Source organism: Canis lupus, chromosome 29 (assembly GCF_003254725.2).
Source record: "Canis lupus dingo isolate Sandy chromosome 29, ASM325472v2, whole genome shotgun sequence".
NCBI lineage: Eukaryota > Metazoa > Chordata > Mammalia > Carnivora > Canidae > Canis > Canis lupus.
The window spans coordinates 19,938,797-19,961,341 of record NC_064271.1 but is presented as its reverse complement, the minus strand read 5'-3'; the positions used below and the strand labels follow the sequence as shown (position 1 = coordinate 19,961,341).

Here is a 22,545-nt window from a genome sequence, read left to right as displayed (position 1 = left end):
TCTCTTGATATCTCTTTCATATTTCCCATCTCTTTGTTCCTATAATCTGAATAATTTCTTCTGATCTAGCATTGAATCACTAATTGTCTATATAGTTATATCTTATCTAAGTTTTTAATTCCAATTCTTGAATTTTTTTATTCTCATAAATTCTACTTTTCCTTTTCAAATACACAATTCATTTTTTATAGCTTCCTATTCCACATTTTCAAGTTTATCATTTACCTCTCTCAACACAATAAGAAACATATATTTTGCAACTGTTAATTTCCATTATCTAAGGCTTAAGCTAAAGACTTAAATTTTTTTCTATTTCTGCTGATTCTTACTCATGATGCTTTATATCTTTTGATGATATAAATTACTGTAAACCATGTTTCTTGGAAAACTATTTGTGAAGATTATTTGAGGCCTAAGAGAAAGTGAATTCCTCTAGGGAGAATTTATATTTGTGCCAGACAGCTAGGCTCACTATCACATATAGTTAAAGTGACCACTCTATATTCATAGCTTGGCTTTTATTAGTTTTGGGGGTTTTTGTTTTGTTTTGTTTTGGACTAGCCAAAGATGAGAATTTTGATTGCAAAATTGTTATATTGTTATGTTTCCCTGCTCTACTTAGCAGCAAGGCAATATTCCTTGCTGTCTATTCAAAGTAGATAATAAGGTACAGTAACTTCACACTTTTCCCTGAGGAGGGTACCTTTTGGCATACCAGTTTTACAGATCATAATTTTCTACTAGATGTCCCTCCTTTATGAGGACTCTGAGTTTTGTCTTCAGTCCTCCACACACTGGAAGCTATCAAAATTTAACCTGCTATTAATTGGTTTGGTTTAAAAAAAAAAAAAAAACCCTCCTGGTATAAATGTCTTCAGAGTCTTAACCCTGCTGTGTTACCATTTTCATATATTTTGGCCTACTGTATCAGACTGTTTTATGGTTTTATGAAGACTTTTGAAAATATCCAATTATTTTACATATTTTCAGAGGGTTAATTCAAGTAATTTAGCCTTTCAGTGGTAGAGTTTATTTGAATAATCTAAGTATCAGATATATAATCTGATTTTTTTTACATTTTGATTATTCTTCCTGATTGTCAAAACAATATGTGAGTACCGTAGAAAATCTAAAGTCAGAAAAGTGTAAAGATGAAATAAAATCATTCATAATCCTACTGCCCAGAAGCAGCCACAGTTGACATTTTTGCATGTTTTGTTCCAGACATTCTTTAATTTCTCTGTATCTTTAAAAGAATGATAGAAAATTTCATAACCTTTTTTGACTAAATTTTATTTTAGAATTACTTTCCTGTATCATTAAAAGTTATCTATAGGGATGTCTGGGTGGCTCAGTCCAGTAAGGGTCTGCCTTCAGCTAAGGTCATGATCCCAGAGTCCTAATATCAAGCCCCACCTCGGGCTCCCTGCTTCTCCCTCTTCCTCTGCTGCTCCCCCTGCTTGTGCTCACTCTCTCTTTGTGTCAAATAAATAAATAAAATCATTTTTAAAAAGTTATCGATAAATACTATTTCTAGTGGCTATATAATTTTTATATTAATAGTCTACAACTAGATTTATCATTTTTTGCTATTTTTAACTAACACCTCAACTTCTTACTTCAAGAAGAAACTGAAGGATGAGAACAGAACTATAAAATAACGATAGCTGTTACTGGATCCCATTGCTGGTCTGGATGCTGTATAGTACTTGGAGTCATTCAAAGATTTACCATAATATAGGCTGTAAGCTCTAAATGTTGAACTTCTAGCTTCAGGAATGTATGATATAGAACTTTTAAGTCCAAACCCACAAATTCTTTGCAACAAGGAAAAAAAGGTCTCATAAGTAGGTCCTCTTTGGTGTCTTACAAAGTAAAGGTAAAAATACTAGAAGGGCCTCAGTCTAGAGGTTTATAGGAAATTGGAAACAAGAAGACTGTTTGAGGGAATGAACTGATCTCACAGGTGACTCTAGCATAAAGGGAACTCCAGGGAAGATGATAATCTGCTCCTCTGAGATGAATTCAAGTCTACAGAGAACCAGAGTCGTTAATAAAAACTGGGCTATTACTTGGCAAATAGTTTTTTTTAACATCTCAAATTAAATACCTAAAAACTTTTTTTTAATAGAAATACTAATTGTCCTTTAAAAATGAACATTTTACCCTAATGAGGAAATCTATAAAAGAGCAATTATTGGCCAACCTAAAAAATTTCCATTATTTTGTGGCATTTGCATTTTGACTTAATGATTCCAATTCTGGGAATTTACCCTATGGATATATTTCACAAATGCAAAATGATTCCTGCATAAGATTACTCATTGCAGCATTTTTTTAATAGTAAAATATTAGAAACAACCTAAATTAACAAATATGGGACTTGTTAAATAAATCATGGTATATCCATAATTTGCAATACTATGCAGATAATAAAAATGAATGAGGAAGCTCATTCTGTACTGATATGGATAGATCTCCGAGACATACCAATAAGTGCAAAAACAAAGATAGTTTTTATGTTACCATTTCTATAAAAAAGAGGAAAAAAATATAGGCTTTAAAATTTTTTTTCTGAAAGAATCCTTAAAAATTTGACAATAATAGTTTTCTTTCTGGACAAAGGAGGAATAGGAAGAAGAGAGAGGGAGACAAAACGTCTTCGTATACTTTTTGATATTTCCACAACGTACTTCTCAAAAAAAGAATTCTAAAAAGAAAAAGTATAAGAAATATTCTAAAATATGCCAGAGTTAAGTAGTTGATGGGTGCCTGGGTGGCTCAGTCAGTTAAGCATCCAACTCTTGATTTTAGCTCAGGTCATGATCAGGGTTGTGAGATCAAGTCCCCCATTGGGCTCTGCACTGGGCGTGGAATGTGCTTAAAGATTCTCTTTCTCCCTCTCCCTGTGCCCCTCCTCCCCACACACAAAAAAATTTTTAAACCAAAAAGATCTCAGTGCCTCCACTTAACATAGGGTGTTAGGAAAGACTTACACTGACTGAAATTTGCTTGACCAAGTTCCAGAAAGGTGTAGAGCTGCAAAACCAGTTGTGGGCAGCCTTCCAGGTAGGTCTCAAATAGCCTGAGCATACTCAAATCAGTCATTCTGTCTATAACTTCTTTATGTGAATCAATTTGTTCTTCTGTGAAGTTAGCAGTTTTGCTATTTTTGAAAGCGACATGATAACCATTTTTCAAGGCAAACCAATACCTGTAAACACAAACATTTATCTTCAGTAAACTATTCTCTGTAACATGTACATTAATATATATAATAATTTTGGGAAACGTAATGTGTTTAAGTACAGAATTTTCTGAGGTGTCTGGGTGGCTCAGTCAGTTAAGCATCTGCCTTTGGCTCAGGTAATGATCCCAGGGTCCTGGGACTGAGCCCTGAATCAGGCACCCTGTTCAGTAGGGAGTCTGCTTCTTCCTCTGCCTCTGACCCTCCCCCCTGCTCGTGTTCTCACTCACTCGCGCATGTTCTTTTTTATTCATTCTCAAATGAATTTTTAAAAAGCATAAAAAATAACTTTATAAACTTTAATTGGATGTTTAATAGCCAGTGTATGCTAGCACTGTTAAGTATATATGATCTCAATTCCTCTTCACATAATTATGTGAGATGAGTATGTATTGTTCCAATTTCATAGATGAGAAAACTAAGGATAAGAATGATAGAGGATTCACTAAAAGTAAAGGGCAGACCTAGACTCCAAACCTAGATTTTACAATTCCTAGTTTTAACCACTACTTTCTGAGAAACAAACTGCAATTTTAAATTCATGCAATTTATCTTAACTACAAGACAGATAACATGTTCTTACAATGTCAAAGTTGAAGATGAGACTGAATCTAGCAAACAACTGCTCAGTATCTACAAGGTGCTAGGCTCTTTGACTATCCATCCTAGAAAGTATGTAATTTCTCAAAGGCTTTTAAAACACCCTTGCTCAGGCTCTTATTTTAAAGAATTTTAAAATGAACATGAGTTACTGTCATACAAGTAAAACTAATAATAAACCATACTGAGACACTTATTTAGTAGAAATTTGGGGCAAGCAACAAGGCAACCAGGATCCTGGTCCAAAGATGATCAAAACTCTATATTCCTCAGTTTTCTCACATATAAAATAAGGGCAGTGATATATATCTTGTTTCAATCTGCCCCATCTGTCAATGTTTCCCATTTCAGTAAATGGTACTAACATTTACCATATTGCTCAGACCAAAAACATGGAAATAATTTCCAACTCCTTTTTTTCCTCCATACCCTAAAAATTTCCTCAGCAGGTTCTCTTGGTTCCTGGTTCTATCTTCAAATAGATCCAAATCTAAAAACATCACACATCGTCACTTCCACTGCCTCAATCCTAGTTTAAGCAGCCAACATCTCTGGTCTAGATTACTTCAATAGCCTCCTAACTGGTCTCCCATTTCTAATTCTGTTCCCTATGCATCCTATTCTGTGCATAGCATCCAGACTGAACCTGTTCAATGTAATTCAGATGTCACTCTGCTCAAAATGTTCTACTGATTTCCATCAAACTTAGCATAAAACCCAAAGTTCTTAACATATTTTACAAGGCTCTTCATAATCTGCCTCACATACACACTACCCCTACTACCTTTTCATCTTCTCATTTTTCTCACACTTCCAGAATACCAGAATATTCTTCTTGATGTTTCTCCCAACTTAAAAGGCCTTTGTCATTGCTACCCCTCTGCCTGGAACTCTTGTGAGTCTGATGTGGGAGATGCTGATCCAGGAAGTTCTATACATGCATAGCACCATCTCCCATGAACACCCACCCATGAGAAGTCATGCCTGATCTCTACTTCTATAGAGATCACGAAGAGACTGAAAAAAATAGTAGGCTGCTGCTAAAAAGGGGGTGACTAAGGAAGAATTTCAGGGGGAATAGACTGCTCCAGCTGCTGAGTTTACTACTACTCAACCTGAAGTAGTAGACTGGACTCTTGTGAAGGCATGTAGCTGCCCTCTGTGCCTACTCAGCCGTTAGCTGCTGAAGACTGGAGCACTTAGCCTGCCACTGAAGACTGATCTTCAGCTCCCACTGCTCAGGCCACTGAATGGGTAGGAACAACCACTGAGTTGTCTTAAGTGGCTCTTCCACAAACTTTTTTTTTTTTAAGATTTCATTTATTATTTTGAGAGAAGGAAAGAGAGAGTGACCACGAGCAGGGGGAAGGGGGGCAGGGAGCTTGATGCAGGACTTGATCCCAGGACCCTAGGATCATGACCTGAGATGAAGGCAGACATTTAACCAATTGAACCACCCAGGCACCCTCTTCCACAAACTCTTAAACAAAATGGAAATAAGCTGACAGAAATTTAAGAGTTTCTTTAAAAATGAAAATTTAAGGGGTGTCTGGGTGGCTCAGTTGGTTGAGCATCTAACTCTTGATTTCAGCTTGGATCATAATTTCAGGGTCCTGGGATCAAGCCTCTGGACTCCGACTCAGCACAGTGTCTACTTGTCCCTCTTCCTCCCTCTGTGCGCACACTCTCTCGCTCTCTCTCTCTCTTCTTCCCTCTAATCTTAAAAAAAAAATAGAAAATTTAAAAAGAAACAAAATTTACAAATTTACTCCTTAATTCAAGTCTCTATTCAAATGCCACTTCCTCATAGAAGTCTTCCCAGATCACATCATCTAAAGTAGTACTACTGCATATTCTCTTTATCCTGTGTTTTTTTCATCGCCACTTGACATATTACTTATATCTTTACCTCCTGACAAAAATGAAATCTACATGAAAGCAGGGACTTTGTTCTGTGCATTGCTATATCCTAATCAACTAGAACAGCTGGTACATAGTAGGTTCTCAGAAAATATTTACTGAATGATAAATAAATAAAAGCTTATGTTTTTTTCCATAAAGATAAAAAGAGAGTACATAGGAAAGAGCTTTGAAAAGTTGGAAGTAAATCACAAATATAAGATATTCCTATTGTAAACAAGATGTAGGCATATATGGGTATACAAAGATTCATTATGTGGCAAATAGCAGTATATATTTCAGGAAGTGAGTGGGGGGATGGGGTAATTTGGATGATGTGATGAGCATTGGGTGTTACATGCAACCGATGAATCACTAAGTTCTACCCCTGAAACTAATAATATAGTAAATGTTAACTACGTTGAATTTAAATTTAAAAACATTTTAAGTAGTATATTTTTATCACAGTTTTAAATAACATGGTCTATTATATTCAGTGTGGGCTAGACGCCAAGGCAAAAAGTCTACAAAAATGACAAAGGTGTGATCTCCACCTTCAATGATCTTATGACTTATTAGGAAGGTCAAGACTGTAAACTAGTAGCCGCAATATGAGGCAAAAGAAATAACTACTCAATAGGAGTGTAATTACTGTGTTGTAAAAGTACAGAAGAAAAAAATAATTATCACTCCTAGGATTTATAGGTGAGATTTACAAGGAAAGTTGTGTTTCAGTCTTTTCTATTTGGCAAAACAGGAAGTTCCCATACATATTTTATATAATACTATTATGTAACAGATGTGGTTCCTGTTCTTAAAGTAGATTATAAATCGATAGGATAGATCCTATCCTATTGAATAGGATTGAAAAACTTGAAATTTTCACAAACATTAACAGGTGCATACCCACAGGATAGAGTGGGAGAGGTAGGAAAGCACAGTGACTAAGAGTATAGATTCTAATAAAGCCAGAATGCCTGAGTTCAAAGCCCAGCTCCATTCACTTCCTCAGTTAATCATCTCTGTTCCTGAGTTTCCCCATCTGAAAAATGGAAGCATTCATCATACCAACCTCACTGAATTGTGGTGAGGATTAAAAAGTTAATACATGTAAAATGCTTAGGGCAGCCCAGGTGGCTCAGCGGTTTAGTGCCGCCTTCAGTCCAGGGCATGATCCTGGAGACCCGGGATCGAGTCCCACGTCAGGCTCCCTGCATGGAGTCTGCTTCTCCTTCTGCCTGTGTCTCTGCCCCTCTCTCTCTCTCTCTCTCTCTCTCTGTCTCAATCTCTCTCTCTGTCTCTATGAATAAATTTTTAAAATCTTTAAAAAAAAAATATGCTTAGACCGGCACCTGGCACGTTAATTAATGTGACTGTTAAACAAGAACAACAACAAAAAAAGAGCTGCTGGGGATCCCTGGGTGGCTCAGCAGTTTAGCACCTGCCTTTGGCCCAGGGCATGATCCTGGAGACCCAGAATCAAGTCCCGCATCAGGCTCCCTCCATGGAGCCTGCTTCTCCCTCTATCTCTGCTTCTGTGTGTGTGTCTCTCTCATGAATAAATAAATAAAATCTTAATAAATAAATAAATAAAACCGAGCTGTTTATAGACATGCACATTAACATTTCCAGTGACTTCTGTGGAGCAATTTTCCCAATTCTGTAGCAATTAATGGAAAATCTACACAAAGTCATGCTTATCTAAGGATGATTTCATTGAAAAGGGGAGTATGAGTACAATTTTTTTAGTCAGTAAGATATTGTTTCAGTTTTATGGGACAAATGATGAAGAAGCGAAGGGGGGGAAGGGAACTTTTTTGTCATATTTTGTCACAAAATATTCTTTTATTTGAGATAAAAAGGCACCAGCTTCCACTATTGGTGGATTACTTTATATCAGGCTAATCCTCCTACTGATAACAGTGAAAAATTCTAGACAAAATATAAAAGAAAGCAAAACACAGAAGAGAAACCAAAAGTAGGAAGAAACAAAAGGGCATTCAATTTCCATTTCCTGGAAGAAAGGGCATCATACTGTATGAGATACACATTTATCTGGCTTTTCCTCTTGAAGACATTCCATAGCCCAAAGGTCACAAAACAGATACAGCTCAAGCAGAAAATCAAAATATTACTAGCCCAAAGAATCAAAGGACTGAGTTTGAATCTGCCAGAACAGTCAGAAATTAAGGGGAAAGAATCCCAGAAAAGAAGCCACAAAGAACCCCAAAATCTACATATACTCTCCTCAGATCCATGGTTGACTCTACTAAGTCTGGGTGGGATGAGACTCTAAGGAACTGAGGAAAAATGGCCAAAAAGAACCTGAGCAAAGATTTCAGCAGCTAACACAAGTAGGAGTCTAGACTTTGACAAGTTAGAGGGGCTTGGTAGATACTTCAAGCATTCCACCGAAACCCCAAAAGTTTTGGAGTTTGTTCGTTTGTTGTTTTTTTTTACTCTTTAGAAGTAAAGACCGTATTTCAGGTCTAAGAGATTTTTCCTTGAACTAAGGACAAAATCAAAATACACCTTCCCTAACAAAACCTAAACCAAGCCTCTGTGACACAACAAGGTAATCTGTCAATAATGTAATATCTGCTTTCTCCTGTAATAGTGGAAGATGTAAGAAACCAGTCTCTACAAAGTGTCAATCACAATGTCCACTACACAATAAAAAATAATTTGACATGCAAATAAACAGGGAAATGTGACTTATACAGAGGAAAATAGTTAACAGAGAATATCATTTAATAGAAACATACCCACAGATGGATAGAGGACATCTTAGATAACTAAGATGTTGAAATCAGCAAACTAAAGCACAGAATGAAAAAATTGGGAGAAAATTTAACAGAATCTCGATCACACAGGTATACACAGGTCCCAAAAGAAAAAGAGAGAGATGATGGGGCAGAAAAAAAACTTACTTGACAAAATACCAGCAAAAAATATTTCTAAATTTGATCAAAAACAACATACAGATACAAGACGTTCGAAGAACCCAAAAAGTAAAACAAAAACAAAACCATACATAGGCCCATCATACTCAAATTGCTGAAAATCAAGAATAAAAAGAAAATCTCCAAAACAGAGAAAAAGGATACATTCCATCCTGGGAAACAATTAAGAATGTTAACTGACTTCTCATCAGAAACAACAAAAACCAGAATACAACTCTATCAGTAGTCATACAAAATGTAAATAGATTATTAAACACTTCAACTGAATGATACTGTCAAACTGTTTTTAAAAAATCAAGATTCACCTTTGGTGATTTGCAAGAGACTCTCTTTAAACTGTTTTTGATAAGATAAGAGATAAGAAGGGTCATATCGGGATCCCTGGATGGCTCAGAGGTTTAGCGTCTGCCTAAAACAGACGCGGCGTGATCCCAGGGCATGATCCTGCAGTTCCGGGATCGAGTCCCACATTGGGCTCCCTGCATGGAGCCTGCTTCTCTCTCTGCCTATGTCTCTGCCTCTCTCTCTCTGTGTCTCTCATGAATAAATAAATAAAATCTTTAAACACACACACATACAGAAACACAAAAAAGAAGGGTCATATCATGATGATAAGAATCAATTCTTTATGAAAATATCTCTATGTACCTAATAATGAAGCTTTAAGATACCTAAAGCAAAAACTGTCAAAAAATAAAAGAAAAAAGGCAAATCCATAAACTTAGTTGAGGATTTTAACACTCGTCTCTCAGTAATTGAAAGAAAAAGGTGGCCAAAAAATATATACATATCAGTAAGGATATAGAAAATTTTAATAACATTATCAACTTATTTGTCCTAATTTACAGGTATAGAGCACTCCATTCAACAATGGCAAATTATAAATTCTTTTACCAATGCACATGGCATGTTCACCAAGTTAAGACTATATGCTGCACCTTAGAACAACCTCAATAGATTTAAGAAGGCTGTAATCATACAAAGTATGTTCCCTGACCAAAACAAAATTAAATGAGAGATCACCAACAATAAGATATCTAGGAAAATCCCCCAAATACTTAGAGTTTGCAATAAAAGGTCCAGACCCTAAAGTTTCATAAATATTGCAACCTAGGAAATTTGAACATTACTAAAGGACCTCTCTCTAAAGAGTTTCAGATAGAAAATAAATAAGAAAAAGGGTTCAACTGTTTAATGCCCATTTAAGAAACTCTAAGAAGAAGGAAGTAGGGATCAGTTGGAGGAGACTCACCTCCCATTTTACTGTTCTATATAATTTGAACATTTTTTACAATGTATTTAAAAGGAGGAAAAATAACATCCATATTTTAAATAATTCAAATGTCTTTCATATATCCATCAAAAGGAAAGTCTCCTTTGGCAAAAAAAAAAAAGGTTTTATCACAAGCCATACATAAAATGGAAATGCAAAAGTGTCATCTAATTTATATTCTGGAAAATGAAATGTTCTTCTCTACAGACCTCTGAGCAGTAACAGCATACTTAGTAACAACAGGCACTTATATCTAATAAATAATTCATGTTGATACTACTTGTCTTTCATCTACCAATACAAACTCAATTTAGCTATCCTATAGGGAAATGAATCCATAATTTAGTATATCTCAAGTTTTTCTTGGTTTTGCACAATCCCTAAGATAATTTGGCCCATTTTTACTGTCTTAAGTTTTGCTTATTTCTTGCTATTTCAGTATTCTGACACTTCCTACACTAAAATACAAAATAAAGAAAGACAAAAAGAAGGAAGCATCTCTGTTTATCTAGCTAGCATTTTTTATTTTATTTATTTATTCATAGAGACAGAGAGAGAGAGGAAGGCAGAGACACAGGAAGAGGGAGAAGCAGGCTCCTTGCAGGGAGCCCGATGTGGTACTCAATCCCGGGTCTCCAGGATCACGCCCTGGACTGAAGGTGGCGCTAAACCACTGAGCTACCCGGGCTGCCATAGCTAGCATTTTTCACTAATAGCCATCCTAATTCAATTTTTCCTTTTTCCTTTTAATTATTTGAACAGACAAAATATTCACATAACACAAAAATCAAAAAGTTCTTTACTGAAAAAACTTCATCCCACTCCTACGACCCAAATCCCCAGTTTTCACCCTCCTCTATGACAGGAATTCACTGTTACTAGTTTCATGTATATCCTTCTAGGGCTTGTGCATACGCAAGCAAATGCAAGTATATAAGCCTTTCACCACCTTCTTTTTTTTTTTAATTTTTATTTATTTATGATAGTCACACACAGAGAGAGAGAGAGGCAGACACAGGCAGAGGGAGAAGCAGGCTCCAGGCACTGGGAGCCCGACGTGGGATTCGATCCCGGGTCTCCAGGATCGCGCCCCGGGCCAAAGGCAGGCGCTAAACTGCTGCGCCACCCAGGGATCCCTCACCACCTTCTTTTACACAGATTGTAGTATATCATACCTGATGTCTGCACCTTTCTTTTCACTTAAAAATACATCTTAGTCTCCTCAACAAATGATGTGGAGAAAACTGAACAGCAACATGCAAAAGAACAAACTTTCTCACACCATATGCAAAAATAAATTTTAAATGGATTAAAGACATAAACATGAGACAGGAATCCAACAAATTTCTAGAGGAAAACACAGGCAGTAAACTCTTTGACATCAGCCAAAGCAACTTCTTTCTAGATAGGTCTCCAGAGGCAAGGGAAACAAAAACAAACTACTGGATAGGTCTCCAGAGGCAAGGGAAACAAAAACAAACTACTAGCAAATCAAAACAAAAAGATTCAAAAAAACAAAAAAAAACAAAAAGCTTCTGCACAATGAAGGAAACAAAACAAAAAGGTAGCCTATGAAATGGGAGAAGATATTTGCAAATAACATATCCAATAAAGGGTTAGTACCAAAAATATATAAAGAACTTATCAAACTCAACACCCCAAAAACAAATAATCCAGTTAAAAAATGGGCAGAAGACATGAATAGACATTTTCACAAAGACGACATCCAGATGCCTAAGAGACACATGAAAGATGCTCTATATCCCTTAAAATCAGGGAAATCAAAGCTACCATAAGATATCACCTCACTCCAGTCAGAATGGCTAAAATTAATATGACAGGAATCAGGTGTTGGTGAGGATTTGGAGAAAGGGAAACCCTCTTACGCTGTTGGTGGGAATGCAAACAGGTGCAGCCACTCTGGAAAACAGTATGGAAGTTCCCCAAAAAGCTAAAAATGGAACTACCCTACAACCCAGCAATTCCACTACTAAGTATTTACCCAAAGGTTATAAAAATACTGATTCGAAGGGACACATGCACCCTGTTTATATCAGCATTATCGACAATAGCCAAATTATGAAAAGAACCCAAACGTCCATCAACTGATGAACGGATAAAGAAGATGTGGTGTCTGTGGATATATATATATATGTATGTATGTATTACTATATAATATATACGAAAACTCATATATATGAACATTACTCAGTCATAAGAATGAAATCTTGCCATTTGCAACAACATGGATAGAGCTAGAGAGTATTATGCTAAATGAAGTAAGTCAGAGGAAGACGAATACCATATGATTTCACTCATATGTGGAATTTAATAAATAAAACACATGAACATAGGGAGGGGGGAAAAAAGCAAACTAAGAAGTAGACTTTTTTAAGATTTTTTTTATTTGAGACAGAGAGAGAACAAGCAAGAGGAAAGACAGAGAAACAGACTCCCTGCAGGGAGCCTGACATGGGGCACATGGTCCCAGGACCCTGAGATCATGACCTGAGCTGAAGGCAGCCACTTAACCAACTAAGCCACCCAAGCACCCCATATTAGATTCTTAAGTATAGAGAACAAACTGATGGTTACTGAAGGGAGGTGGGCAAGAAAGATGGGTTAAACTAGTGATGAGTATTAAGGAAAGCATTGGTGATGAGCACCAGGAGTTGTATGTGAGTGATGAATCACTAAATTCTACACCTGAAACTAATATTATACTGTATGTTAACTGGCTGAAATTTAAATAAAAACTTGGACAGAAAAGAAGATACATCTTGGAGATCTATTTCAGTACATAAAGTATTTAAAATTCCTTATAATAGCTATGCAGTAGACCATTGCCTTAGATATACCCTAAACTCTACCAGCAGACATTTAAACTGTTTCCATTGGGATCTCTGGGTGGCTCAGCAGTTTAGTGCCTGCCTGGAGTCCCGGGATCGAGTCCCATATCAGGTTCCCTGCATGGAGCCTGCTTCTCCCTCTGCCTGTGTCTCTGCCTCTCTCTCTCTGTGTGTCTCTCAGGAATAAATAAATAAAATCTTTTTTAAAAATTCCCCTATTCTTTAAATAAATAAATAGTTTCCATTTTTTCACTTTTACAAAAAAATACTATGACTGAAAAATTGTATGCATATGTCATTTTACATGTATGCAAGTGTGGTAAATTCCCAAAGAGGAACCTCTGGCCTGAAGGTATATGCATTTGAAATATAATCAAACTGCACTCCATAGAGATTGTACCAATCCATATTCCCATCAACAAAGTATGAGAGTAGCTGATTTCCCATGCCTTCCCAGAGCGTATATTATCACTTGGATTTTTGCCAATCTGATAAATGACAACATATCAATGAATTTTTAATCAGCATTTTCTAAAATTATGAAGGTTTACCTTCTTTCACACAATTTGAGCCACGTGCATTTCAATTTTTATGCACTATCTTACTCTTTTCCCATTTTTCTATTGAAAATTCCCATTTTTTATTCTATTTCTAATACATGTTTCTTTTACTGTTGACTTCAGAGGCTCTTTAAATATTAGAAGACTATAGGGATGCCTGGGTGGCTCAGTGGTTGAGCATCTGCCTCTGGCTCAGGTCGTGATCCCGGGGTCCTGGAATCGAGTACCACATCAGGCTCCCCGGAGGGAGCCTGCCTTTCCCTCTGCCTGTGTCTCTGCCTCTCTCTCTGTGCCTCTCATGAATAAATAAAATCTGTAAAAATAAAAAAAAAATTAGAAGACTAGCCCTTTGTCTGTTATAAGTTGCAAATGTTTTTCCGTTAATATTGCTTTGCTTTTGTTTTTACTTGGGGAATTTCTGCTTTTGTTTACTGACATGCATTTTTATACATGTATTTATTGACAAACCTATAATTTTTATAGTTTGTGGGTTTTGAATTATGGTTGGAAAGTCTTTCCTGATTCCAAGGTTATAAAGGAATCCTCTCATGTTTTCTTATAGTACTTTTTCTTTTTGCTTTTTTTTACATTAAATATTTGATTCAATTGGAATTTATCCTGATGTTTAATATCTTACCTAGAAGTATAATCCATAACATGCAATCTTAAATTATCCCCAACTCTAAAGTTAATCAAAACTTTATTGTTCTTATGTTGTATATACTTGGTATTACATATTTTTTTAAGATTTTTATTTATTTACTCATAGAGACAGAGAGAGAGAGAGAGAGGCAGAGACACAGGCAGAGGGAGAAGCAGGCATCATACAGAGAGCCTGACAGGGGACTCGATCCAGGGTCTCCAGGATCACACCCTGGGCTGCAGGCAGCGCTAAACCGCTGCGCCACTGGGGCTGCCCACTTGGTATTACATATTGTTTTACAATATCACTTCTATCATACATTGTTTTACAACATTACTTCTATTCTGGTGCATTTCTACAATCTGTGGTCTTTATATGGCATATAGACAAAAAATTCTTTCATCATTGTAGTTTGGATTTAGAGGGGATGGGTAGGGCTACTCTGGAAACAAAACTCTTCCAATTTATCCTTTCAGATATTCTGTCTAGGGGGAATTAGAACACATATTTTGTCACATTAAAGACTGGAAGGCTAAAGACATAAACCACAACATTTTTAAGTTTTCTCAATACCCAACTCTGTTTCTATCATGCTACTTTTTTTTTTAAGACTTTATTTATTTATTCATGAGAGGCACACAGAGAAGGGGGGTGGCAGAGACACAGGTAGAGGGAGAAGCAGGCTCCATGCAGGGAGCCTAACATGGGACTCGATCTCGGTTCTCCAGGATCACACCCTGGGCTGAAGGCAGCACTAAACCGCTGAGCCACCCGGGCTGCCCTCTATCAAGCTACTTCTAAAGATTTCACCATCACAGAATAGGCTAAACCCTTTTCAAGATTATGTGCCACGCCAGAGTATGGGCTAATAAGCCTGACTTCCATATGAAGGTCCAATTAAAATTTACATTGGCATTTTCCCCCCCTGAATTGCTACCCAGTTGTTCCAAGCAAAAAATTAGTAAGAATGTAGAATCTCTATATGACACTATCAATTATGTTTACTAAATTTTTTTTTAATTTTTACTTATTTGTGATAGTCACAGAGAGAGAGAGAGGCAGAGACACAGGCAGAGGGAGAAGCAGGCTCCATGCACCGGAAGCCCGACGTGGGATTCGATCCCGGGTCTCCAGGATCGCGACCTGGGCCAAAGGCAGGTGCCAAACCGCTGCGCCACCCAGGGATCCCTGTTTACTAAATTTCATTTATAGAATACTATAACCAACAACCACAAAGCACATATATTTCAATTACACATAAAATTATAAAAATGGAGCATATGCTGGACAATAAAACAAACCAAAATATATTACAAAAGACTGAAATGTTAAAAGTACATTAACTGATCATAAAAGAATTAATTAGAAATCAATATTAAAATATCTACAAAATGGGACGCCTGGGTGGCTCAGCAGTTAAGCGTCTGCCTTCGGCTCAGCATGTGATCCTGGAATCCTGGGATCAAGTCCCACATCTGGCTCCCCGCTTCTCCCTCTGCCTATGTCTGTCTGTCTGTCTGTCTGTCTCTCTCTGTGCCTCTAAGGAATGAATAAGTAAGATCTTTTTAAAAATTAAATTTAAAAAAAATCTACAAAAGACCTGAATACCTGAAAAATTTTTTAAATACAGCCTAATATTTAGTTATAGAATTAAATCACAAGGAAAGCAAAGCAAAAAACAAAAACAAAAGAAAAGAAAAAATTTTTGAAATGATTAATAATAAAAACACAACATACCAAAATGTCTGGAATATAGCTAATTCAAGAGTTTGGAAAATTTTTATAGATTAAATGCTTTTATTAGAAAATGAAGGATGAATAGTAATAATACAGGTTTCCACAGAAATGAACTAAAAAAAGAAAACTAAAGCCCTAAGTATACAGAAAGAAGAAAATTATAAAGATAAAAGCAAATTCAATGAAAAAATAAAGGACAAGGAATTGAAAAAAATTAACAAACACAGAATTTGGTTCTTTGAAAAGACACAAGAAATTGATAAACCTCAAACAAGACTGCTTAAGAGTGGGTAGGAGAAAGAGGGTTAGAGAACACAGAATATATAGATAGCAAGCAAGCATATAAAAAGATGTTCTACATTATATGTCATTAGGGAAATGTAAATTAAAATGAGATACCACTACACACCTGTACAAGTGATCAAAATCCAGAATACTAACATCAAATGCTGACAAGGATGTGGAGCAATAGGAACTTTCAATCACTGCTGGTGGGAGTATAAAATGATATGCCACTTTGGGAGACAGTTGGGCATTTTCTTGTCAAATTAAACACACTCTGACATGATCCAGCAATCATGCTCCTTGGTATTTATCAAATTAGTGAAGACTTATGTCCACATAAAACCTATACATGGGTATTCACAGTGACTTTATCCAAAATTACAAACCTTGGAAACAAGGTATCTTTCAGTAGGTTGTGAATGGATAAATAACTTGTGATACATCCACACAAAGGAATATCATTTAGTGCTAAAAGAAATGAACTATCATCCCATGAAAAGACACAGAAGAATGTAAAGGCTTATTACTGAGAGAAGCCAATATGAAAAAGCTACAATATTCTGATTCTAACTGTAAAATGTTTTGGGAAAGACAAGAATGCAGAGACAGTAAAAAGATCAATAGTTGCCAAGGGTTAGGGAGGCAGTAGGGAAATAGAAAAAGCCCAGATTTTTAGGACAGTGAAACTATTACATATGATACTATACAGCAGATATATGTCATTACACATTTGTCAAAACCCCCAAAACATACAACCCCAAGAATAAACTCTGATGTAAACTATGTACTTTGGGTGATAATAATGTGTCGATATAAGTTCATCAATTTTAACAAATCTACCATTCCAGTGAAAAATGTTGCTAGTATAGAAAGCTGTTGTGGTGAGGGAACAGTTAGGGATATATGAGAACTATACTTTCTGCTCAATTTTTCTGTGAACCTAAAACTGCTCTAAAAAATAAAGTCTACCTAAAAGGGGGAGAAAGCATATATGACTTCAAGAAGTATTATAAAACTATAGCAATCAAAACAGTATGGTTTTTCTTTCCAAATGACATGCTTATCTATGTAAAAAAAAAAAAAAATCCTAAGGAGTTTACAAAAAAAGCTACTGGAACTAGCACATTTCTACAAAAAAGCTACTAGAATTAAGCAAGCCTATCAAAGTCATAGGATAAAAGATCAATAAAAAAACAAGTACAAATGAAGAATAAAAATCATGATCATCTCAAAAGATGCAGAAAAAGCATTTGACAAAGTACAACATCCATTCATGATAAAAACTCTAACAAATAGGGCATAGAGGGAACATATCTAAACATAATGAAAAATAAATGTAACAAACCCAAAGCTAACATCGTATTCAATGGTGAAAACTGAGAGCTTTTCCTCTAAAATCAAGAATACAAGATGTCCACTCTCATCACTTTTATCCAATAAATTATTAGAAGTCCTAGCCACAGAAATCAGACAAGAAATAAAGAGCACCTAGATTGGTAAGAAAAAAGTAAAACTGTAACTATTTGCAGATGACATGATGCTGTATATAAAAACCCTAAAGACCACCAAAAAACTGTTAGAACCAACACTAATGAATTCAATTGTATCTTGCAATAAAGTTGCAAGATACGAAACCAACATACAGAAATGTGTTGCATTTCTACACACTAGCCAAAAGAGTATTAAAAAACAATCCCATTTATAATTGTATCAAAAAGAATAAAATACCTAGGAATAAATTTAGCCAAGGAGGTGAATCTAACCTGTACTCTATAAACTGTAAGACACTGAATAAAGCACAACTAAATGGAAAGACAGTCCATGCTTGTGGACTGGAAAAACAAATACTCTTAAAATGTCCATATTACCCAAGCAATCTAAAGATTCAATGCAAGTCCTATCAAAATATCCACATAAATAATCCTAAAATTTATATGAAATTTTGAAGAGCCAAAGCAACCTTAAGAAAGAACAAAGCTGGAGGTACACAATCCCAGGTTTTGAAAAAAAAGTAGATCAGTGAAACTAGGAGCTGATTCTTTGAAAGAATTAACAAAATTGATAAATGCCTAGCCAGACTTATCAAAATAAAAGATAAAGTAACAAAATAAATAAAATTACAAATGAAAGAGGAGAGATCACAACTAACACCACAGAAATACAATTATAAGAGAATTTTATGAGAAATTATATGCCAACAAATTGGGCAATCTGGAAAAATGGATAAATTCCTAGAAACATATAAACTACCAAAACTAAAACAGGAAGAAATAGAAAATTTAAACAGACCCATAACCAGTAAAGAAATCAAAATCTTCCAACAAACAAGAGTCTAGGACTGGATGAGACTTCCCAGGGGAATTCTACCAAACATATAAAGAAAAATTAATACCTATTCTTCTCAAACTGTCCCAAAAGATAGAAATGGAAGGAAAACTTCCAAACTCATTCTCTGAGGCCAGCATTACTTTGATTCCAAGACCAAAGACCCCACTAAAAAGGAGAATTACGGGCCAATATCCCTGATGAACATGGATTCAAAAATTCTCAACAAGATACAGCTAATTGAATCCAACACTACATTAAAAGGATTTTCACCACAATTAAGGGGGATTTATTCCTGGGCTGCAAGGGTAGTTCAAAATTCACAAATCAATGTGACACACCACATTGATAAAAGAAAGGGTAAGAACCATATGACCCCTCTCTCAATAGATGCAGAAAAAACATCTGACAAAATACAGCATCCTTTCTCAAAAAAAAAAAAAAAAAACCCTCAAGAAAGTAGGGATAGAAGAAATATACCTCAATAGCATAAAAGCCATATATGAAAGACCCACACCTAGTATCATCCTCAATGGGGAAAAACAGAGCTTTTCCCCTAAGGTCAGGAACATGACAGGGATGTCCAATCTCACCACTTGTTGTTCAACATTGTACTAGAAGTCCTAGCCTCAGTCACCAGACAGTAAAAAGAAATAAAAGGCACTCAAGTCAGCAAGAAGTAAAACTTTCACTCTTTACAGATGACATGATACTCTATGTAGAAAACCCAAAAGACTCCACCAAAAAGTTGCTAGAACGGATAGAAGAATTCAGCAAAGTTGCAGGATATAAAACCGATGCAAAGAAGTCTGTTGCATTTCTATTAACACCAGTAATGAAGCAGTAAAAAGAGAAATCAAAGAATTGATCAATTTACAAAAACCATAAGACACCCAAGAATAAACCTAACCAAAGTAGTAAAAGATCTATACACTGAAAACTATAGAATACTTATGAAAGAAATTGAAGGTGACAAAAAGAAATGGAAAAACATTCTATGTTCATGGACTGAAAGAAAAAATATTGTTAAAATGTCTATACTACCAAAAGCAATCTACATATTCAATGCAATACTAATCAAAATAACACCAGCATTTTTCACAGAATCAGAACTAAGAATCCTAAAATTTGTATGGAACCACAAAAGACCCCAAATAGCTAAAGTAACATTGAAAAAGAAAAGTGGGAACCATCACAATCCCAGACATCCAGCTGTATTACAAAGTTGTAATCATCAAGACAGTATGCTACTGACATACAAACAGACACATGGATCAATGGAACAGAATAAAGAACCCAGAAGTGGACCCACAACTATATGGCCAACTAATCTTCAACAAAGCAAGAAAGAATGTCCAATAGAAAAAAGACAGACTCTTCAACAAATAGTGTTGGGAAAACTGGACAGTTACATGTAGAAGAATGAAACTGGACCACTTTCTTATACCATACACAAAAATAAATTCAAAATGGATGAAAGACCAAATCGAAGACAGGAAACCATCAAAATCCATGAGGAAAAAACAGGCAGAAACCTCTTTGATCTTGACTTCAGCAACTTTTTACTAGACGCATCTCTGGAGCCAAGGGAAACTAAAGCAAAAATGAACTACTGAGACCTCATCAAGATAAAAAGCTTCTGCACGGTGGAGGAAACAATCGACAAAACTAAAAGGCAACCAATAAAGTAAGAGAAGAGATTTGCAAATGATATATCTGATAAAAGGCCAATATCTAGGGCAGCCCAGGTGGCTCAGCGGTTTAGCGCCGCCTTCAGCCCAGGGCCTGATCCTGGAGACCCAGAATCGAGTCCCACGTCAGTCTCCCTGCATGAAGCCTGCTTCTCCCTCTGCCTGTGTCTCTGTGTGTGTGTGTGTGTGTGTGTGTCATGAATAAATAAATAATTTTTTTAAAAGGCCAATATCTAGAATCTATGAAGAATTCATCAAAATCAACATCCAAAAAAAAATAATAATCCAGTTAAGAAATGGGCAGAAGACATGAACAAACATTTCTCCAAAGAAGACATGCAAATGGCTAATAGACACATGAAAGAAAAAATGTTTAACATCACTTATCATTAGGGAAATACAAATCAAAACCATAATGAGATACCACCTCACACAGGTCAAAATGGCTAAAATGAACAACTCAGGAAGCAAGAGATGTTGGCAAAGATGAGGAGAAAGAGAATCTTTTCACTGCTGATAGCAATGCAAACTGGTGCAGCGACTCTGGAAAATAGTATAGAGGTTCCTCAAAAAGCTAAAAATAGAACTACCCTACAACCCAGCAATTGCACTACTGGGTATTTATCCAAAGGACACAAAAATGCTGATTCAAAGGGATACATGCACCACAATGTTTATAGCAGCACTATCAACAATAGCCAAAATATGGAAAGAGCCCAAATGTCCATTGACTGATGAATGGATAAACGGGATATAGTGCCTATATATACATATACATACAATGGAATATTACTCAGCCATCAAAAAGAATGAAATTTTGCCATTTGCAGTAACATGATGGAACTAGAATGTATCATGCTAAGCAAAATAAATCAGAGAAAGATAAGTACCATATGATTTCACTCATATATAAAATTTAAGAAACCAAACAGATGAATAGGGGGAAAGAAAGGAAAAATAAGATAAAAAGAGAGAAGGAGGCAAACCATAAGTAACCCTTAACTATAGAGAACAAACTGAGGGTTGCTGGAGGGAAGGTGGGTGAGGGAATGAGTTAAATGGCTGATGAGTATTAGGAGGACATTTTTTGTGAGCACTAGGTGTTATATGTAAGTGATGAATCACTAAATTCTACTCCTGAACCCAATACTACACTACATGTTAACTAACTTGAATTTAAATTTAAAAAAACAAGGTAAAATAAAAATTTAAAAATAAAATAAAATTCAATGGTTGAATGTAATACATTTTGACCAGAGTGAAAGAAAGTATTAGTAAAATTTTTTTTAAAAGAGAGTTATGTAAAACTTTCACAGAATGTACCACAGAGAGTCAAAGAATAAACATTCAAAACATCTACATGTATGTCAGATAGTGTGAGATCTGGGGCACCTGGGTGGCTCAGTCAGTTAAGTGTCTGCCTTTGGCTCAGGTCAGGATCCCAGGTCCTGGGATGGAGCCCCACATTAGGCTTCCTGCTCAGCAGGGAGCCTGCTTCTTCCTCTCCCTCTGCCTGCCACACTCCCCCTGCTTGTGCGCTCTGTCAAATAAATAATTAAAAAAAAAAAAGACAGCATGAAATCTAACATTGTTTGCTTAGAGTCACAGAAGAAAATGTAGTAAACATTAGAAAAGATAAGGGCTCAGAACTGTGCAGAACTGATGGAAGATAATAATCCACAGAATTAAGAAGACCAGCAAATCCCAAGCAAGAAAAACAAATCTACACCTAGATATATTATAAACTTTAGAGACTCAAAAGAGAAAAATCATAAAAGCAGCCAGAGTGGGGGAAAAAAAAGATAAAATACTTTTAAAAGAACAGCAGTAAGACTGATATCTAATTTCTAAAGAGCAATACTGGAAACCAAGAGAATATAATATACAGAGACAAAATAACTACTCATCAGAATTCTATAGCCACCAAAATATCTCTCAAGAAAATGGTGGTTAAAATAGCCCAAATTCAAAATCTAGCTGTAACAAAACAATATACTATCCACTTAATATTCGTCTTTATTTTTCTCTTTACCTATAATATATATATTTATTTTTCTCTTTACCTATGATATATATATTGCTTTAAACAGAACTAAATGCCTTAAGAATAATGAAAAGGTCAAATGAAATTAGACACACGGAAAATCATAGAATTTCTCAGGACCTATTTAGATTCCTAGCTTCTTTAACTATAAAATAAAGTTTTGAACAAGATGATTCCTAAGGTTTAGTTTTGCATGATTCTGTACCTAATTAACCACATGGCTACTGCATTATCACAGTAAAGATTTCATTTCGTTTAATCAGTGGTTTAAGTAACAAAAAATTAAGTGCTCTACCAGAGTTGCAAGTGATAAACTATATTTACATAATCAGGCTTGGAATATAAAAGATAAAGGATTCGTAAAACAGAAAAGAATCGTTTCTCCCCCATTAAAAGTGAGTACATATCAGAAAAACAACTTAATTGGAA

General features: G+C 35.7%; 1 protein-coding gene across 12 annotated transcripts in view; it reads right to left on the bottom strand.

Annotated features, from left to right (window-relative positions):
* XKR9 (XK related 9) overlaps window positions 1-22,545 on the bottom strand; it is an 85,265-nt gene that overhangs the window by 5,486 nt on the left and 57,234 nt on the right. For all 12 annotated transcript variants that reach the window (XM_025477963.3, XM_025477965.3, XM_049103805.1 and 9 more), the window contains one exon: window positions 2,997-3,214. In XM_025477963.3, the coding sequence (XP_025333748.1) occupies window positions 2,997-3,214 (218 nt within the window). The remainder of the gene's footprint in view (window positions 1-2,996; window positions 3,215-22,545) is intronic.